Source organism: Pogonomyrmex barbatus, unplaced genomic scaffold (genome assembly GCF_055798465.1).
Source record: "Pogonomyrmex barbatus isolate J1 unplaced genomic scaffold, ASM5579846v1 scaffold3, whole genome shotgun sequence".
NCBI classification, from domain to species: Eukaryota; Metazoa; Arthropoda; class Insecta; order Hymenoptera; family Formicidae; genus Pogonomyrmex; species Pogonomyrmex barbatus.
Genome location: NW_028297127.1, coordinates 8,019,204 through 8,040,351, shown reverse-complemented (window position 1 = coordinate 8,040,351; position 21,148 = coordinate 8,019,204). Strand labels below are relative to the sequence as shown.

The following is a 21,148-nucleotide window of genomic DNA, read 5'->3' as shown; positions in this document are numbered from 1 at the left end:
TCTCTGCCCATCTCGCGCAAATAAGAGCTGGAATCGAACGGTCGTGTCCAACGTTGGTGGGATTTCGCCTCATTTTTCATTTACGCTGACGCTGACGTATGATTTTTATATCATGTTCTCCCGGAATAATATCTCTTATGCTTGCAACGTATATTTCTGAATTATATATCCGACATTCCCGACGTCGCTCCTGTACGTTAGTAAAACCGACGGATCTGTTTCGCAAGGCAAAATGCAGAATAAGAAGATAACAGAGGTATCTTAAAATTCTGAAATTTACACAAACACGATCGAATCGAAATTTTCTCAATTTTTCTCAGTAATGAAACAATAATCTTCATCAAGAAATGATGAAAGCGTCATAATGCATCGAATGAGAGAGATATTAAAGGAAGACTTTCAAAGTTTTCGCAACGATGAAACGTACAGATTTAGCTGAGCCACGGTAGTCTCCTTTGAACCCGCAAGGCGCCTAACTAAAAGCACCCAACTACACCCCGGAAAGGTTTCTCCCTTGTACGTGCGCCTTTTTTCTTCTTCATGCGAAAAGAAATGCAAGAACAGAGGGAGGGAAGGCAGAGGGAGGGAAGGAAAATTAATTCGAGATTTACGAAGACCGCGGGGACTCACCCCGAGATTGAGAATGTTCGCTTAGTTAATCCTCGCGGTCGCGAGGAACTTCCCGATTCCGTTTTTCCTCGCGGATCAACGGATCCCACGTGCACGCCATGGTATTCGTATCGAAGTCTCCTCGTCGAGGTCTCCGCAATCCGGCTTCCTATTCCTACGGCCGGGATCGATCCCGGCTTCCGCCTGTAAGCGCAGGATGCCCCATGAATCTTTTATGATGAATCGCTACGAGCTACAAGTTGAGAAAAGAAATTTTTCTCAGCAGAAATTTTTCTTAACAACTATTCGGAACAAATAGAACTGTCAGAGAGCTATTATTATTAACTTTATATTCAGAAAAAAATATTCGGATACATTGTAGGCTACATTCTTTCTTAAAAAGCTATAATTATTGTTAGCAAAAATAAAAGATTAGAAAATTCATTATAACGTATTAATAAAAAAAGATATATAAAACATCAATGAAATTATTCCCACTTAAAAATTATTCATTACTCTTCCCTTGAATTTGGATTAAAGCTGATAATTATGTAAAATTATATAAGCACTTTAATAAATGAGATCTTTACAATAACGAAAGTCAAGATAAATTCCATTTAAAGGGAAAAAAAATGAAATTACGTTCCCGATATAAATGATAGGCAATTACCCGGCCGGGTTCCTCATTCGATTATCTCATGGCGGACAAAGAATCGGAACTAATCGTAATCGCCATTATTTTCATCGCGACAAAACGATTCCCACGTAATTAGCACTTTCGCATCAGCAATAAATTATGCGTTTGCATGTCGGAGTATGTTACGCATGCGCTGGATGTACACGTTGATTTGTGAATGTAACAAAAAGTTAATAAGAGAATGAGAGCCCTAAGCTCATTACTCGCTGCATTAGTTCATTAGACAAGGCACATGAACGATAGTATTTATCCCGAAGAGTAGCACACAAGTTTTATAAAACTTTTCATTACTGACGTCGTAAAGTATTTCACGATTATTTCTATCTTAATTTTCTCTAGTACGCCGTATACGTTCTTATGGATTCTTGTGGATTTATTATTCAAATTTAATTCGAGTATAGAACAAGATTATAATACAAATATAATAAATTATTTATATCATTTAAAATACCAGTATACATTGTTTATATCAGCGATGTGAAAAAATTATATTACTTTTTATTATACCGTTTTCAAGTTATTTGATTTTAGATATACCTAATTTGTCATTAACAACAATTAATTATAATTATAATACAGAATAATATTTATATAAATTAAATATTATTTTTGTATTATTTTTAATATTTTAAACAAATTTGAAAATATATAAATTATGTATGATTAAGGAGTAGCGCTAAAACCTCTACCTTTAACAATCTAAATTTATAACATTCTAGAATTTTTACGAACACATTCGCAACGTGCTTCTGAAAATAAATACAGTGCAGAGCTTTTTCAAACACGCAACAATCGACTGTATAACGCTATGAAAATACAAATTAATTAAATTGAGAAAAACGGTATAATTAATTTTGTAATTTTAACCTGACAGAGGAGATATTAATCGAAGTTTACCGCAGGGCTTGTTGTCAGAATATAATGGAAAATTGAATAAAATCGTCATTCTTTCATCGTAACACCGAAATGTCCAAATGGAAACGTAGAATCTATTTAACGTAAAATTAAACGGAATTAAACGGAATCACTGTTCCGATGCAATCGCGCGTACAGTCGACTTTGCGGGACTATAAACTGATATCTAATCAAGGTTTGGAATTAATAATACCATGGAGCGGATGCAACGCGTAATTAACTATCGTAAAATCACCCTCGAGCTGGCTTCTCCGTGCAATTGCGGGTTTCGATCTGTCCCCTCCCCTCCCCCCCCTCTTTCCCCCATGATAAAGTTAACACTATGCGAGCTACATTTGCGTGTGCACAGCGAAACGATCCGGTCTCACCTCGCCGTTTTGCATTATCGATCCTCCGCGGAAATCGCGAAACGCGCTCGTTGATGCGCACGAATGCAGATCGTCGAACTTCCAATTGCATTTCGTAATCGCACAGGGGAACGCGGCTGCGATGCAATATTGTTATATTGTGTACGACAAAGTAAGAGCCGTAATACGGCCGCAGTGAGAGACAAAATCGCGTTGTAGTATTCCCAGAAATTGCATTCGTAGTTGCAATTTTACGTCGGCCTTGCCGCACGCAGCTTTTTTCCGGCGCGAGAAATGCCTTCCTCGAAATGCATTTACGGCTTTTCCCTTTTCGTGGATTGGGTGTTCTAGCAAGTTGTAACGTCGCTGCATATCGATTATGCGGGAAATTCTGAAAGCTTTATGAATAGATTATTACGGACCATGCGCTCTCATGATACATTCAACGTTAAATGTGGCGTCAGACACTCTTCTCGTGCCGACATTGATCGCACTCGAAATACGCGCAAATAAATCCCAGGATCAATTGGAAGCGTTATAAAAATATACGATTCCGCATAGAACGAAATCGATTCGTACCGCTTCGTCCTCAGCGATATTCGCATTCGTATTTTGAATAAAAGTCATCGCGGAATATTTCACGATTTAAATAAAATAGCGCGATATTTTGTCCATGTAACATTACTCTTTACATGTTGCATTTGGATGAAACGTAATGCGAAAAGTTTTTACGCTTTGGATCGATTTTATAGACGGAGGACTTTACTTCTTCCTTTTTTTTTTTAATTTTGTATGTTGTACCGATGGGGTTGCGGGAACTTTCCTACCTACCTGCGAACGCGATCATGCGTATCGAAGGGAGGAAGCAAAGAGGTATCCATCGATTTGAGAATGCGTAAGAGCACTCCCTGACCCGACCCGTCGCACGTTTTCACCGTGGCTAATGAAGTATCGCGTTAAATGGGGAAACTCGATATATCGTATATACACTCGTAGTACGAGTTGTCTGAAATATGAGCAGCTCACGCTCGAGGGTGCGCGAGCCTGACAAATTTTCGCGAGGTCTGGGATGTCGCTGGAACAACAGAAATAAACACACAGGACAGGAAAGACCGGGACATTTTTAAAATTATTTATGATTCTTTTAAAAACATGAATAGATACCCAAAAAACACAATAGTCTAATCTCTTTCATTTTTTATAGAAATTAATTTCTAGAAAATTTTTAACGATAAAATAAAAATTGAATTCCTAAATAGGAGAATAATTCTTCTTCTAAATGAATACGAAGCATTCCCTCAGGTTGCGGAAAATAAATGCATTTGCGAGTCATCAGAATGTCTGGGGCGCGTTAATTGTCGTCGATAATTTGGGCAAAATATTTTGCGGTTATTTTGCGATCGATAATCGGATAACGATTGAAATAATGCACGGAGCAAACTGGAAATAAAATTAAGAACGAAGAACGCGTGTATTTTACTCGTTAAATCCCACATCGTGCGTGTATCGCTCCGTATTGCATTATCCATATATATCATACTACTACGCGAGATGATTTATATACACAGGCGTTACACAACGCCGGAAGTATTTCAAGAGCGCGCGGTGGTCGAAATAGATCGGGGTACGATTGCGGGTTTTAATTTTAAACAACGCCGTGCTCCGACGTGCTCCGTTACGCGACGTACGACGGACGACGGAACGTGGGGCACGCGTGCAACGGCGGCGCTCGCACGCGAGCACGGGAGCGAGACACGCCGGACATGCACGGCCGTGCCGTTGCCACCACGGGTGGTCGATAACGCCGCGTTTGCGCCGACCGGCGTAGGAGGACGCGGCGGAGGAGGCGAACGAGAAGGAGCGAGGAGGAGAGAGAGAGAGAGAGAGAGAGAGAGAGAGAGAGAGAGAGAGAGAGACAGAGAGGAAGAAAGGAGGTGAATGAGGTGAGAGCGGAGGGAGGGTGAGGAATCGACGAGAGAATTCGAGCCTGTAATGGCAGTGGCAGCTCTCGCTCGGCTCGCTCACTCACTCGCCTCGTGTTCCGGCTCCTGTTGAAATCTCCGTAACTCGACACCCACCCCGAATGCCGAACTTCCGAACCGAGCGGGGTTGATGTCTCCGGCGAAGATCTCACATGGTGCGATCCGAAAGACGAGAACAGATCTCGCGCGCGATGACGACACGCGACCGTTTTACGGTTAATTTCCGATCGAGCTTCTTCACTTCGCACACGGCAGACCCTTTTACTTCTACCTTCTAAATGATACCAATCAAAAAGTACACGTCGCGTATCCATATTTGGGAAGCGTGGATCACGCTTCTCGGCGATTCTCCGATCAAATTCGCGGCGTTAATCGTAAGCTTTCATCGGTTATCCGATCCGGTATTTCGCAATGAGGAAATAGTTTAATTTTTATAATCTCGCGTGCCTCCGCGAGAGATCGGGTACATCTTTCGATTACACGACAGCGTAACAAAAGAGAGATCGTAGCCATAATCATTACGCGGCTATTACCTGATAGCGTTATTACGCGTCATTACATTACGTTACATTGCGTCGCGACACGACATACATGGAGATACATACGAACACCGATACAGCGAACGATTCCGAGTCCTCATGGCACGTGACATAATCGTATCTCTCGATGAGGCGGGACGAGAGGATCAGATCGATAGGGTGGCGCGAAGGGCGAAGGACAACCCTTGAGAATCACGAGAACGACGAATGGCGAAAGTTCGCGGTAACCGGGATGTCCGCGAAATTAGCCCCGTCATCATCATCTGTCATTCTTGCTACGGTGGAACAAACTGTCTTCCCTAACCACCCTCGTCACCGAGATGAAACCGAATTCCCGACGAATTATTCGATTAGACGCTATGCGCCCTCCGCGACATCGTCGACGATTAATAACGTTGATGTCCTTTATTCGCGCGCGTAAAAGTAAACGAGCGTTTAACATCCTGCCGAAGATAAGTGAAGTAAAAGGGATAATTAGAGTCTAGCCTGTGAAATTCCACATCGTTTGCCTTCAATCTTAATCAAGGACTTTAGAATTTTCTGTCTGGATTATATTTATATTTCTTTCTCGCACGACAACGGGGAAAGGGAAAGAGAGATTAATCACAATTAAACAATGTGGATCGTGTTTTTCTCACAGTTTCCGACACAGGCGATTAAGGCATCTGACGCAGGGTTCGCTCGCCATTAGATTCGCGAGAAATCTTTTTGCTTTCACCGCGAAAGACACGCGTTTCCGCGATTAAACTTTCTTGAAAATGCTCGCCGCGCAAAATTAGGCGAGTCCGCCGTCCAAGGTGGTCTTCCGGCGAGTGTCCCGCTGCGGTTTCGTGAGTAGGCGCAGTAAATAACGAGCGCGAACAGCGTGATCGCCCATCAAATGATGCATTGAGACGTTATTGCGCCAGACGTTTCCTCATCGGGAACGCCGCGAGCGTAGATCTCCTCTCGTAATTTTGCCTCGCGCTCGTTAAGTTCTCGCGTATCGCGCCATTACGATGCACGATGAGCCCAGACACGCGGCATCCGACGTGTAGGAGTCCTGCGCAATCCCGAGGATTTTATTTCGCGAGATGCACGATGCGCGACGAACGAAGCGAGGAGATCATCGTGATGATGAATGCTTCATATGTATACAGCTTGCGGTTAATTTTCCTTCCGCTTGTAGCTCCCCGGAATTTTTAAACATTCTTGGCATTTCGTCACCTACGTAAGAATTATTCTCGACCCACCCATAAAAATTCTGATGTAAGAAAGTAACAGCATCCAGTGACATTCATCCCGAAAAGAATACATTGCGTCAAACGATATTGGCAATTAAATATTATAAAAAAAGAAAAATTGAAATGTATAATCGTTTCAGTATGGTATAGTCATCATATTTGATTATATTTTGAATAATATTTCTTCTAAATAAGTTTTTTTTTAACTACTTTTATTTAATTTTATTTAATTATTTGTAATTTGAAGAAATCCGATTTCTTTGCAATTTTAATTCCTTTTGATATTATAATATCCATACAATTAGTTATTTAAAAAGTAGCATCTTATTACAAATAAAAATTTAAAAAAAAAATACGTAAATTACTATACTGTTTCTAACCAAAGGTTTTATTTCTAAGCCATATCGATTCTTTTTGTCGTGACGCTCATTAGGGCCGAAAAATAAGATCATTCGTTTCCTATTCGAAGCTCGTTCATTATAACGAAACATACTTCGGCTCGAAGATGCGGCGAGCGGAGGTGCAGCGTCTAAACGCGAATGATTCGACGGGTAATCCATATTCCACGAGGATGTTCTAATGCACCGATCACGTGTGCCGGTGTCTCATTAATTCGTGGAGATCGGCGCGGAACATGCGAATGCTGAATTTCGCAAGCACCCATCTCTCGCGGCATCCGTCGCGAGTCGAGATCGTCGTGTCACTGACTGATCTTGGGAGCCTTTCTTCACCGACAGATGCAAGAGCCGTGAGATTAATCGAAGAATAAGAGTCTTCCTTCAAGCCATCTCTCTCTTCTCGCTCTTGAAGAATAATCCGATATTCAATCTACCGGCCAAATTAAGCATAAAATTTATCTGCGCCTCTTAATAGAAATAAATCTTTTCCGACGCGGAGCGTCACGGGCGCTCTTATTAAATTCGCTGTTATGTAGGACATATATCCCGATCCGATACTCGGATTATTTAATTAGGAAAACGTGAGCGTGTGTTGGAGAGCTCACAAAGTAACAAACGCAATTACTTAAGCATCTGGTAATTGTTCGCGTGATTGCGAGGGATTGCGGATGCTGCCGACTCTACTTTCACAGATCTCCGAGAGACGTGTGAACGATCGCTATCGTCGAACGGCTCGCAGACTTCATCACGTCAATGGGATACTAACTACCCCATACTACCGTATCTCCTCGCCAGAGGAGAGCACCAATTACGCGTGCGTGTGCACGCGTGGTACACACGTGGGTCCGCCGTGTGGCGCAAGACGTTAATAACGCGAACGCGAGGTGTCTTTTCGAGTACGCAGCTGCATGTCGGGATAATTAGTTAAGCAGCGCAGGTCGTTACACGCGAGTCAACTAACGCGATTTCATTTATGCGATTTAGGGGGAGGCAGAGGGAGGCTCATTACAGCGGCCTTATCCAAGCAGGAGCCGACAGGAGCTTCAATCTTGTTCAATCTTGGGACCGGAACACCCCCATTCCTACACAATCTAATACACGGCTAACAAACGGTAATCTGTGCATAATTTTGTGCACTCGCATCGCTCGTCGCGTGCATACGTGTGTTGCGCAGCTCGTTTGCACGTGGGCATTCGCATCCATGGCGCAACATATACGTTGTCGAAACATATTCGCTCGTGCCCGAAGGTGTCGTCCGGCATCGCTATCGGCAGTCAAAGCCACCGGCTTTTCTCGGTCGGATAAGTCTTGTCCGCGTGCCGAATGCGAATGCTGAAGCTCCCGTTTCCCGACTCATCGGTGCGACGAACCGATCTGCCTTTGCGACGTGTTGCGCTCAGCCTCGCAACTCGTTTTGCCTTTGCGTAACCCGGATTCACTACGGAGATGAGTATCCGAGTCGAAGAACGAAATTCAATATTTGTGTATTTGAAAATGGATGAAATGAATTCGACGTTTTCCGAGAAAAAATATATTCTTTATTTGTCAATAAAATAAAATTTCTTTAAAAAAAAAAATATTTTTTAATGTAAAAAGAAATTTTTCTGGTTATTAAATAATTATAATAATTATTTAAGTTATGACATGTATAATTTTAATAGATATTTCAATTAATATTAAACCAATATTAAACTATGAATTTTATTAAAAGTCTCAAAAACGATATTTTGTTACTGAATGACGTGCACTGAGTCTGTGAATTTGTTACATTGATTAAAAAATAAATAATGCAAGCGATGCCATTTGATTTCTCTATAGTGTTTGTGATTAACTATGACGCAATACTCGCAATAAATGTCATAATAATTACGAACGGTTAATTACGTCACGAAATGTAGTTTTCTATAATAAACAGGAAATGGAATTTTACAAGACAGTCCGTAAAAAACATTTCGTTTCACACATGTTCAATCAATAATTCAAAGAGAAATCATATATTCATTTAAATGATTTACAAGTCATTTAAGTCAGGATTCTCGCAATCTTGCTGTAATTTCCTTGTCTCATTAATTAGATAACTCTCGTTAATTCTCTGCTTTTTCTTTCTTCATAAAATTCTGTCATCATATGTATGGATGGAAAAATATTGTCTTCATTTTTAATTATTCTGTACAGAAATTCATTAGGCCGGCATCGGATCGACATTCGGTTTGAAAGGGAAATAAAGTAAAACTAACGAAGCCTCGCACCCGTGTGCGCGATTCCTTGTTTGCCACTTCGCCGAAACTATATATCAGCGATCTAAAAAAAGAACGCGAGTGCTCCATCGACATCCCCCGTGCGATGTCGAAACGATGTCAACCCCGGTCAAATATAGCCTTTGTTCTACGAATATACGCGACAAGCTCGAGCTCGTAAGTTCTATCTATAGGCGATTCGAGAGCGGAGCCCCCGATACGTCGTATCGACGTTGAAGACACGGACCTCGTGAAACATTCATGCACGCGACCTGCGACACGCGGCTCGTTACACTGACCCAGAATCGCGCGAGGAGAAAAAAAGAGTTCCGCTTCTCGGGGGGGGAGGGGGGGGATGATATAATTATGAATCGCGCGCGAATTATCCCCGGCTCTGGGGTGGGATTAAAGTTGCAGATCCGATTACACGGCACACTCCCACCACTGTGTCAAATTATCTATTTGCTCCTTCGGAATTAAAAGTCGATTTTCCCATCGAAAATGTCAAGAGAGGCTACCTCTTGTCGCATGCTTTTAGCATCCGACGGATCTTGGAAATTGATTTCTCAGAGGGAAAGGAATGTCTTGAAAGAACTTATCACTTGGAAAAGTCGGTCACGCGTTGAATCAAGAGCCCACATGCGAAAAGTAGTTTTCCATCGTGAAATATCGTATCGTGTCATTAAGAAAAACGATTAGGATGGAACATCTGATGCATATATTTACGGAATGTTAGTGATGTGGATACATTTTCTCGCGAATAAACGAAGGATATGTTATTTTACTATGAGTTTCATGCACGAGACAAGTTATTGGGGATAATATTTTCTCTGACACGACAAAAACATTCGTTGCGTCTTCTTGACTGTCTCGTTACGTTTGCGAGAAAGTTTGCGGTGTTGACGCTTCTATCAAACAGCTTGTAAAATAAATAGAAGATACTTGAAGCAACACAAAACGTAAACAAATGGTAAAATTCAGTTGTTTAATTGTCGTATGAGTTAAACGACAACTTATCAATGCACATGATATTCTAAACTTTAAACAAGTAAAAGTATGGTGGTAAGCCGCGAGCATACACGAATATTAGCATCAAACATGTGATTAATAATTAAATCGAAATTTTAAAAAACACTGAAGATTTCAAAAGTAATTTATTAAAACATCTTTCAGTCGGTCTAGAAATAAACAAAGATATTACGCGAAAAAAGTAATTTGAAACAATATTGAAAATTGGCTATTTAAAATAATTAATTTATTTATCGTTGCACTTTGCATATATAATAAAAACCGCATGTATTTAGATATTACATAAAAAATATTAAATACTATATGAAAAAGATTTCTAAATTAGCGGATTTTCAGCAATTCCATCTTATCCCCTTTTCTCACGAATAATTTATTCTCCATTGTACTTTGCAATAAAAATTGTGCTGCGTATTTGAGTATTATGTAAATATGGTCGTTGAAAAAGACTTTTATATTGCAGATTTTCTACAGCAATTCTGTCTTATCCCCTTTAGCACAAGTAATTTTATCGATGCAAAAGCGCGGAAACGAAGGCGATGACAAAACTCGATTGTTTAATCCGCATTTAATGACGCGCCGGGGCTGAGCCCTGATTATCGAACGTGAAAAACGACGTCGCGGTGTCAAGACAACGGGTTGCGGAACGAAATTATATGCAATTAAAAAGCAAGAAAAACTGTTAAAATGACAGTAAAATTAAATCATGGACAACGATTATAATTTACGACCGGAGAAATTTACATCCGCGCGATTTCTAAAATCCGAAACGCAGGACTTTTCTGCCTTCCAGACATGCTGAACATTATTATTATTATTAATATTACTTGTTTATCGACACTAACGAATCGTACACGATAACGCCTGACTGATTGCGAGTGATTTACTTCCGGGAAGTTTGAAGTATCCCTGACACGTATTAGTGTCTTCTCGCAAATCATTATATCGTGAAATAATCATGCTCGCGACTACCGGTGCTCTCGGCTGTAACTTTCCTGAAGAATCTCTTTTCGCTAATTTATTTATTTTTCGAACCGCGACTTACTTCCGGACATACTTTCACGCAACGTAGCGCGACGTCATCTCGCGCGTGCAAGTAATTAACGTGATTACGCAATCTCACCATGATAATGCTTTATCACGTTAGTATAACGTAACGATCGTCGTCCCATCAATTTTCGTCGCTGGATCGCGCAAAATACCCGACTGCCACATAATTTTTAATTGCAGGATCACTAATTTATGATTCTGTATATAATTGTGATTTACTATTAATAATATGTACGCACTTGACTGCGCAGCTATTCATGCCTGTAATCATGTACCAATGAATGCTTAATGAATGATTTAGTCATTAAATTATACACTAATTCCGTCGTTCGCAGGCGACAGAATGGTGGCTGAATGACATGTACCTGTCCGTTCCACTGGCTCTCCCAATTAACAGCAATCCCGGCTTGGCCGCAAAACCGAAGAGATTTGCAAACCAGCAAGAAGCCGCGGTGTTCCTCGCGCGATTTCTCACCGAGTTGCTTAATTATCAGGAATTACTAGACAGGTGAGATAACGTTCTAATTTTCCGCAATCTTGCGCTCGTTCATTTTATATGATAATTCGGAATGCCGATTGTACAATTTATCGCAAGTTGTAAAATTTCGTTGCTTCGATTGCTGAATACAATCGAAAATATATATATATTGGGTGTTCGCGATCTCATTAAACTCGAGCGTAGAAATTTCGCATTGTTCTACAATTGTTTCTAAACAACAAACATCGTTTATGACGATGCGATTCGCAATGGCGATCGATTTGAACGGCATTTTGGGATATTCATTGACATTAAAAAGTGCAAGTAATCGAAGGGGCGACATAACGGAACGTGCCATCGATCCTTTTGCGGGACAAAAAGAAGCCACGTAAAAGTCAATTTGGAAAGGGCGTATGTCTGCGAGGAAATCCGGATTGTAAGATCCATAGAAAGCGAGCATAAAGAGGAAAGGGATCCGCACGAGAGAATGAGCGGACGTTTCTGCGAACTCAAAGGATCCTCGAAATCCTGCATCCGGACGAGACTGAGTCGGAGCCGTGAGAGGAGAATGTTCCTTTCTTCCAGAAACTAACGCAAATTCGCGGATAGAGAAGGATGGGAAGAACGCTTTTTAATGGCAAACATAACTCACCTCTTTCTCTAAAGTAGAACACGAGAGAGAGAGAGAGAGAGAGAGAGAGAGAGATTTGCAAAGTAAGATGCAGTCAACAGGAAATTGATCCTAGCTTTACTTTTTAAAACTTCGAAAACTCATCCTTTTCTACAAAAATTTAAAACAAATAAATGAAAAAACGAATTAAATACGTTAATAAATTTGGCTTTTATAAGTTTTCTTTTTTTGATATTACAACGATATAAAAAAGAATTTCAAAGTTAATGTTTACTAACTTGTATATTTTTATTATTATTTTGTACTTTTATTGCATTATTATTGTATATTTTTTTATTATTTAAACATTAATTCTCTTCGCTCTCATATGTCGCGGGTATCAAAATAATATATATATTTCTTATATTCTATGTAAGCAATAAGTTGAAAAATTTATTATTTATTACTAGCTGATACATCAAATTCACATTGTTGTAAGTGCCAAAGATTAATTTGTGCGAAGATTTATTAGTGATTTGTTCAAAGTAAAAAACACATGCAGAATTACTGTACAAAAAGAGAGAGAGAGAGAGAAAGAGGGGAGGGAGGGGGAAGAGAAAGAAAATAAGTTTTTTGAATTTCGAGAACAGATCTGGACTGGAGGTTGAACGTGTAAAATCCAAAGACGGCAAGATGATGCAACCGCTCTGCATGGCACAACATTACCAAATATTTCGGATTTATCGGCGACCCGGTATAAACAACGACGAACAAATTATCTTGGATAGAGCATCCTCTGGCGATCATATTATCGTTGCACATCACAATCAGGTGAGATTACTGCAAAATTACTGCATTGATATAAAATGATGCAAATCTTTGCAACTTTCTTTATTCCATTCTTCTATGTTTCAAGGTTTCACTTTCTGATTAAATTATAATTATAATTACATGTAAACTGATTCGCTTGATTATCTCATCAGTTAAAAAATTTAATCAATTTTCTAAACTGTCGAGAGAGAAATTTATACTTATGTAATACGATATCGGTAAAGGAAACAATTTGCGCACGTTGCTACGATGTTCATTCATTCTGTTACAGTTTTATAGCGTGCCCGTGAGAGCGTCAGATCGAGGACGGATCACGGAAATCGAATTGGTTCAACAGTTATTGAGGATCATGGAGACCAAAGCCGATCCCAGAACTCCGCCGGTCGGAATTCTCACTACCGCGAAGCGACCAGCCTGGGCGAAAGCGCGGGAGGAGCTGATAAAAAGTATGACATGTTTAAAAGAGTTTATTGGATATAAGCATCATTTTTGCACGAGAAAACACTTTAAATGCTTCATTCAAGGGATTTCAGAAAAAAAGGGACAATTCTAATAAAAATATCACAACTTTAAGAATTGACGAAGATATTAAAATGGTTTAAGTGGAGATAAAAAGCTCGATATTTTTTGAATTTTTTTTTTTTTTAGAAAACAACCCCTAAAAGTTTTCGCTTTTATCACGTTGATCTTTTTGTCAGAATCGCTATTATAATTTTATATAACCTGTCAGAGAGGAAAATTTTTATTGATTCATTCTATTCGTGTAACGTCCGATTTCCTGCAAAGAATAAAGACTTAATTAATTTAATTTTGCACGGTAACACAGTTACCGCACGCTCCGAGACAGCTGTGCTTTCGAAATCTTGTTAAAATAATTACGTTGCACGTCATATTAGTAGAATCTGTTTTTGAAAAGTAATACGAGCCACGTGTAAAATAAACACTTCGCGTACTTTCGTAATTTTAATTGTTATGTAGTAATTAAACGATTTATATATATATAATATATATATATAATATTATATATATATATATAAAACTCTGTAATTTATTTGTAATTTATTTTTTAAAAGAAAGATTATTTTTAAAAGAAAAAGAGAAAGAAAGAGAGATATAATTCGGTTATCCAAAAAATAGCCCACCCGCATTTTCGGACAACCCTTCGTCGCCACGTGTTCCCGCCATAATTATCCACTCGCGTTCACCGCTTCGCCAATATTCGCAATATTCCCATTAACTCCCTAACCCGACCTTGCTCAACGAGGACCTACGACCTACCTACGCCTACAAATCGAATGAACGGCCGACGCTAACGAGCTAACGGCAACCCGCGTTCGCCGTTGATTAATTAAAGGCAAGAGCGTCGCGAAGACAACAGAGAGAGATTGTAGTTTTCATTAAAATGACAAGACCCCGGCGTTTCATTCTAACAGATATCTTTTTCATAAATGTGCTCAGGTTTCAAATATGTAATATAAATTAATGAGAAGCGCTTAAACTTACATACACGTTTAACTTACTTACACGTTTCTAACCATTTCCTTCTCTACCTTGGAACGAAAATAGACGAAATTCAGCTCGAGAAAATCTATAAAAATTTTTTTACATTTAAAAATTTAAAAATTATAAACGTTTACATCATTTCGTATCAATTAGAAGTTTAACTTGACACCTGAAAGTAAGTAAATTTTTTAGTATTTCCTATTGCAATTTAATTCGCAGCACATGGCGGCATTTCTTATTTATGGTTGCATAATTTTGTAACGTTATGTAACATGCGAGTGTTGTAAAAATTGCCGATCCCGCCTGTCTGTTGTCTGAATTTTACGAGACCGCAAACGACTTTTAGACGAGCGCAACCGTCACAATCTCGAGCTGCTGGAGCGCTGTCTCTGCGTCGTTTCCATCGACGACGACGTGCTACCGACCACTTTTAACAATCCCATGAAGAAAGAGGACCGATGGATCGGCGATCGAGATTACGCGAACGTGCTTCATCACGCTCTTCACGGCGGAGGGTCCCGACACTTGGGCGCGAATCGCTGGTTCGACAAAACCTTCCACGCGATCCTCGGCAAGGTACGTCGACCCAAGAATTTAATAGACAGAATTCAACAGACGTAATGTGTTTAAATGCTGCAACGTCAAGATTAATCAAAGTGCAACCGAGAGTGCACTTGACTAAAAAAAAATAAGTTCCTACTAACTAATGATTACGTTCGCCGTTCGAATCTTAATTATGTAAGACGCATCACGCGATGTGTAAAACATACGTTTAGCACAAATTCCTGGGAATTCCTCTATTGAGCAGGCAACAATTCCCAACGATGTATCTTCCGATGGATGCGCTCGGTCAAATTGAACTTATCACTTTCTCCGCTTCCAAGACCACTCTTCTTGATTTGATTGGTGTCAGGGTTCACGGGCGAAATCGCGGCTTCGTGAAGCCGTGACGTTATGACAACATACTTTCATATCTCTCACGACGGAATTCCTTCAACCCTTTCCTGGACGAAATGTTTCCACGGATGGAGAAAAATAGTCCCGCGCATTTGAGTCTACCTTCATGTCATATCGCATTTATGATTGATTCCTTAATTAGTCTTTATTAGATAAAGAAGATTAAATATTTCTATAGATCAATTTTATTTATTAATCATATTGCATAATATATGAAATTGCTTTGTTTACTCTGTTCTAAATGTTAACATCAATATTAATGCGCAATAATAATATGTTAATAGATAAGACAAATGATCGTATAATAATTGACATTGTATAACAATAGCGGTCAATATATTATGGAATATTGGAATATTTATTCTAAAATTCTAATTATTTAATATGCATAACATTTTACGCACGTATTTCTATATTATTTACAAGATGACATTTCTATTAATATTTTTTTAATTTTTCCAATATCGAATTTATATTTTTTATAATTTATTTGACTAACTTGATATCTTCTATATTTAATATTAATAATTTTATCATACGATATTTATACACGTTTGTCGCATTTTTCATAAATTTATTCATCGTTTTTAATATTTCGGAAACGACCTATTTTCTCAATCTAAATGAAGCAGAATTTTTTTTTCTTTATACTTCATTCTTTTCTCTCTGCTGCAGAATTTCAAGGGAAATGCTATTTTTTTGATTCGCGATTGTTTCGCAAATGTTTACAATATAGGACGGAATGTGGGGACTGACGTACGAGCATTCCGCTGGCGAGGCACCGGCCGTCTTCAAAGCATTCGAGGAGATAACGGAGAAGGTGGACTCTATGTCGCCACCGGATGAAAATCTGGTACCTTCGCATCTACCGGCGCCCGAGAAACTAGAATGGTCCCTCACCGAGCAAAGTTTAAACGACATTCGAGAGGCCATGATGAACTTCGACGCGTGAGTAGCTTCGTAAAGAAAGAAAAAAAAAAAAAAGAAAAGAAACTTTAGTTCGTTCCCATTTTTGATAAATCGACTCGTTATCGAAAATCGTTAAAGAAGAAAGTAACTATCGAAAGGTCCTTTACGCTAAATCTCACGTGTTCACAATTAGATATCTTTTTCCCGTTTCTCAGACTGGTCGAGGACTTGGATCTCTGTATTCTGTGGTTCGAAGATTACTCGAAGGAGTTCGTCAAGTCCTGCAGAATCAGCCCGGACGCGTACATACAATTGGCGCTTCAGCTCACGTATTTTAGGTAAAGCATACCGGAAGAAGAATTTCTCTAAAAAGTAAACTTTCAAGTCCTGTCACGATTCGCGCGCGGATGTGCATTATTAAGTGAAAAGAATTTCAGTCACTCCGACGTTACAACATCTCGAGAGCAAAAATTAAGGAACAAAGTATATAGAATATCTTTTATTTGCATTGCACTTTTAACTTTTAATGGAGATCAAAGAAGATGGATTTGAAAGTCGTTAATAAATTAAATATCGCACCAAGCGATCGTCGTTTCATCGGCATCATGATACTTTCGCAATTACAATTTTATATTAACATACGTTACATTACTCGTTTGCTACATTATTATAAAAAAAATTACAATTTTGCTATTTGCAAAAAAAAAAAAACAAGATTTTAGAATTATTGATGTCGATGATGAATTAAATTTCCAAAATTGTTTATTAAAAGGACAGTTTTGAAGAATGCCTTAAGTCAAAAAGGATTGTTTACGTTTGTTTTTGTAGACTCCACGGGAGATTGGTGGCAACTTACGAGAGCGCCGGCATCCGGAGATTCGCGTTGGGTCGCGTGGATTGCATCCGGGCCGCCAGTCCGGAAGCATTGGCGTGGGCGAGGGCGATGTGCCAGGGCGACCCCCATGGTCAGACGAACCAGCCGAACCACGCCGTGGACGGGAGCCCCAAAAGAGTTCAGTTCACCATTTACAGTGTAACTGAAACTTGGCATTTTTCCTATGCGATTCTCGTGTCGTGTAACACACACAGCTCGAGTACACTCGACAGAACTACGACAAGGTCGAGCGGAATGCGTTTACCTACTTTACTTTCCTCCAGTCTCGCCAGTGCCTTGATTCTTTAAGCGCATCCCTTTTATCAAGTTGCTTTACAAGAATACACGAATAAATTTTATTTCGTACGAATTATTTTGCGTAAGTTCTCTGATATAATTTATGGTAATTTATGATATACTTCAGCCGTTAAATCAGCCGTTTGTTTGCGCCAGATAAACGAAATCTTAACGGTATTCTGCAAGAGATATGTAAATCACGAAAAAAATTAAATAAATGTTAAAAATGATAAATGATGTAAGGATGAAAAATAATTTGCGAAAATTCGGTATTCGTGACTTGACCGATGCTCTTTAAAACGCTCTTTAAAAAAATTTTCGTTTTAATATTTCTACTACTATTTAATATTTCTACTAGTAACTTTATCGTAGAAAATTTAGATATGATCGTGAATTTAAAGATAATTTGTATCACGATACATCTTTTGCAGTGTTACGACAAATTTCTGAGCGGTTGGTCGTATTGCCCATTTGCATTACCAGATGCATCCACTTATGACAATTCGGTATAATATCTACGCTGTTTTTTTTTCGTTTATAATCACGTGTCCCTTGTCCTACGTTATTATATAAAATTATTAAGTTATTATCAATTATTTTCTTCATTTAGATTATTTTAGTTCATATTGTTTCGTTATATCAGTTATAATACATTTACATTATTTTGGATATTTGTATATGTTTATATGGTACTTCCTATAATTACAATTTTATATTAACGCACGTTACGTTATACATCACTCATTTGCTACAACATTATTTAAAAAAATTATAATTTTGAAGTTATTTGCAAAAAATTAAGATTTTAGAGTTCTTGTTATTGATGTCGATGATGAACTGAATTTCTAAAATTGTTTATTAAAAAACAATATCAAGAGTGCCTTAAGTCAAAAAGGATTGCTTTATTATAGTAAGAATTTAATATATTGAATGAAGATCTAACAATATTTTTATTATTCTCTAATCAATTATTACACTAAAATCGTATTTAAAAATAATGTGATAAAATTTTAATTATTTAAAATATCTAGATTTATATTCTGGAAAATCTTATTTTTTGAATTATATTGTTATATTGTACGAAATGAGTGATATATGTATACTATACTATGCTTCAGCTGATTTTTAGCTAAGATGCACGAAGATATCGGTGTGTAATCATTCGATATTCAAGTTTCTACATCAGTAAACATTATTTATACGTGATATTTATTTATGTTATATCGCTTTTTAAAAATTGTGTTTAATAGAGAATGTTCAATAACATTTCTCTCTTCCTCTTCCCTTACGTTTTCTCCAAACACGAGTTTTAATATAAAAGTTCCATAAGATTAGATAAGAAGAAAAGCAATTATAAAAATTGTTTGTCGTGACAAGATCCACCAAATTTAAACAAACACCGGATGATGAATAAAAAGAAAAATAAGAAATTCCCGAGGAAAAGACAATCAATTAGGCCGAACCGCTGACTCGGTTCGTTTTCGCGATCGAGTATTTGCACGATTCTCGAGAGGCCTCGGGCAAGTTCCATGGGGATATTCCATTTGTTTCCCTTACACGAATCACCCTCGTTCGGAAAATACTGCGGCAACGAGCTGTTGTTTCTCATTTACCGCGTTCGGTTGTTTCCCTTTCAGCGAGATGTTATCTCAGCCGTTATCTTCTTTCCCTTTTCTTGTCATCATCTTCTAATTGTTTATAGCGAATCAAATTCTTTCTAAGCGATATTACTTCAAAATTCATTGCAAAACTATTAATCCTCAAATTTGCGCTGTTGCTTGTTTGTAACTGGTCCCCGCAAGCTTATTCTCTTTATTTTGCGAAAATTAATTATTAAATTAATTTATCTTCTATCTTTAAAATTTTTAGTTTTTACATATTTGATATATAATATCTCGAGAATTGACTTAACAAACATCAACCTTCACGCTCGATGTTGCTTTTCACCGCAATAAGCTCGTCACAGAGTGTCGTCTACCTTGCAAAAAAATAATAATCACAAAAGAAAAATTCTCCACCTATTAAAATCGGATTATCATGAAAAGGAATTCACGGTACAAATCAATAATATACACATAATTAGACGTAGAGAAATTAGTTTAAAATTTATTTATTTGAGATATCCAGTTGAGATGTTAAGTCCGCTTAGCTAAAGTCAATGGAGGGCGTACCGATTCCTTCGTGATTTTTCCGAGCGTTGTCACCTTCGATCGTACGTCGGGAAAATCTTCATCGAAAGAAGACTCGAAAGGTCGATCGCGTTGGACTCAATTGAACGTTGCTTCCGGCTCGGTTCCCCAGGCGGAAAGGATCAAGGAGCTGTTTGATCTGGCGGTGCAGAGGCAGACGAAAGAGATGAACGACAACATATATGGCCAGGGTATCGACAACCATCTGATGGGGCTGCGTTACGCGGCGAAGGAGGCCGGCGAGCCGATCCCGGACATCTTCACGGACGAGGCTTACGCGATCGTTAATCACTTCGCCCTTTCGACGTCACAGGTCAGTGATTAGGGTCGATCCAGTCGTCATTGGCGTCGTCTTGCAAGATTCGTGACACTCTTGTTGTATTCGATTGGTCATAATTCGCGAATTTTCACAATAAAGAGTAGTGCTCGGAAACTTCAGATGATCAAACAGTTTCGACAGTTTGAATCTCACAATATCAAACAATTTGAATTTTTCGAACTCAAGATATGTTTGAACCATGTCGAACTGTTTGACTTCGGCAATGGACTCAATACAACATATTTATGAAATTAAAAAAATGAAGAGATTTGTAAATTAGCTGTTTTTATTACGCACGTTTTCTAAATTATTTATCGTCCGAACTGTTCAACTTCAAATATAATAAATGATATTACAGATCAATTAGTATTTAAGTTAAGAAATATATGAATTGCCCAAACTATTCGGATTTTAACATTTGTTTTCATTAGCTTCAAACTATTTGAACAGAACGAACATGCAGTATATTCAAATTTTTTATTTAAATCCTAATAATAATAATGTGAAATATCTACGATGCTCGAAAAAAAATAGGCTTAAAGTTAAAATGATGTGCTTCTGAAAGATAACGCGATAATCTGAATTAGAGTTAGTGAGTTGTTTTAGCATGTTCGAACCTCAAAGCTAGCATCTTTCATTCTCAGATTGCAAATATTCTGCCTCTTGATCTCTCGTCTACGCCGATGCACGTTATAAAGATCGTTATTTAAAATGGTCTATCACGACGAAATATAAGTCAAGTCCCGGACGTGCTGTAAGAGTATTTATAAAGGTATTTAATGACTTGGACAGCTCGAGGTCGACGCGATACGATCAGTTTGTTTAAGAAGAGTTACGTAATTGCGAGAATGATTTACGTTTTAAGAAGACGCTTAATTAACATAGTATAGAGAGGACGCTTAATTAACATAGTATATATACGTGCTAATCACGCGCGTTATTTCAGTATGGCGTTTAATATTTAACCAGTTGTTGTGAGATACTTCCTCCGCGGAAACATTCCGCTCTTTTTCGTTAATTCCTAAATTTACAATTGAAAAAAAAAAATAGAAAAAAAAAGAATATATCCTTCTTAGCGGCAATGAGTGAAATCTCGAGCCGTCGTTAAAAAAAAGGCTAAGGGCGCATTTTTCGTGCTGCGGCATTTGAAATGAAGGT

The 21,148-nt window shown here is 38.4% G+C and overlaps 1 protein-coding gene across 1 annotated transcript in view; it reads left to right on the top strand.

Annotated features, from left to right (window-relative positions):
* The window catches only part of ChAT (Choline acetyltransferase), an 80,222-nt gene that overhangs the window by 51,996 nt on the left and 7,078 nt on the right, over nucleotides 1-21,148 (top strand). Inside the window, exons 7-14 of the mRNA XM_089080430.1 lie at nucleotides 11,359-11,531; nucleotides 12,762-12,942; nucleotides 13,214-13,388; nucleotides 14,792-15,021; nucleotides 16,139-16,350; nucleotides 16,527-16,649; nucleotides 17,140-17,344; nucleotides 19,784-19,984. Coding sequence (XP_088936556.1) covers nucleotides 11,359-11,531; nucleotides 12,762-12,942; nucleotides 13,214-13,388; nucleotides 14,792-15,021; nucleotides 16,139-16,350; nucleotides 16,527-16,649; nucleotides 17,140-17,344; nucleotides 19,784-19,984 — 1,500 coding nt within the window. The remainder of the gene's footprint in view (nucleotides 1-11,358; nucleotides 11,532-12,761; nucleotides 12,943-13,213; nucleotides 13,389-14,791; nucleotides 15,022-16,138; nucleotides 16,351-16,526; nucleotides 16,650-17,139; nucleotides 17,345-19,783; nucleotides 19,985-21,148) is intronic.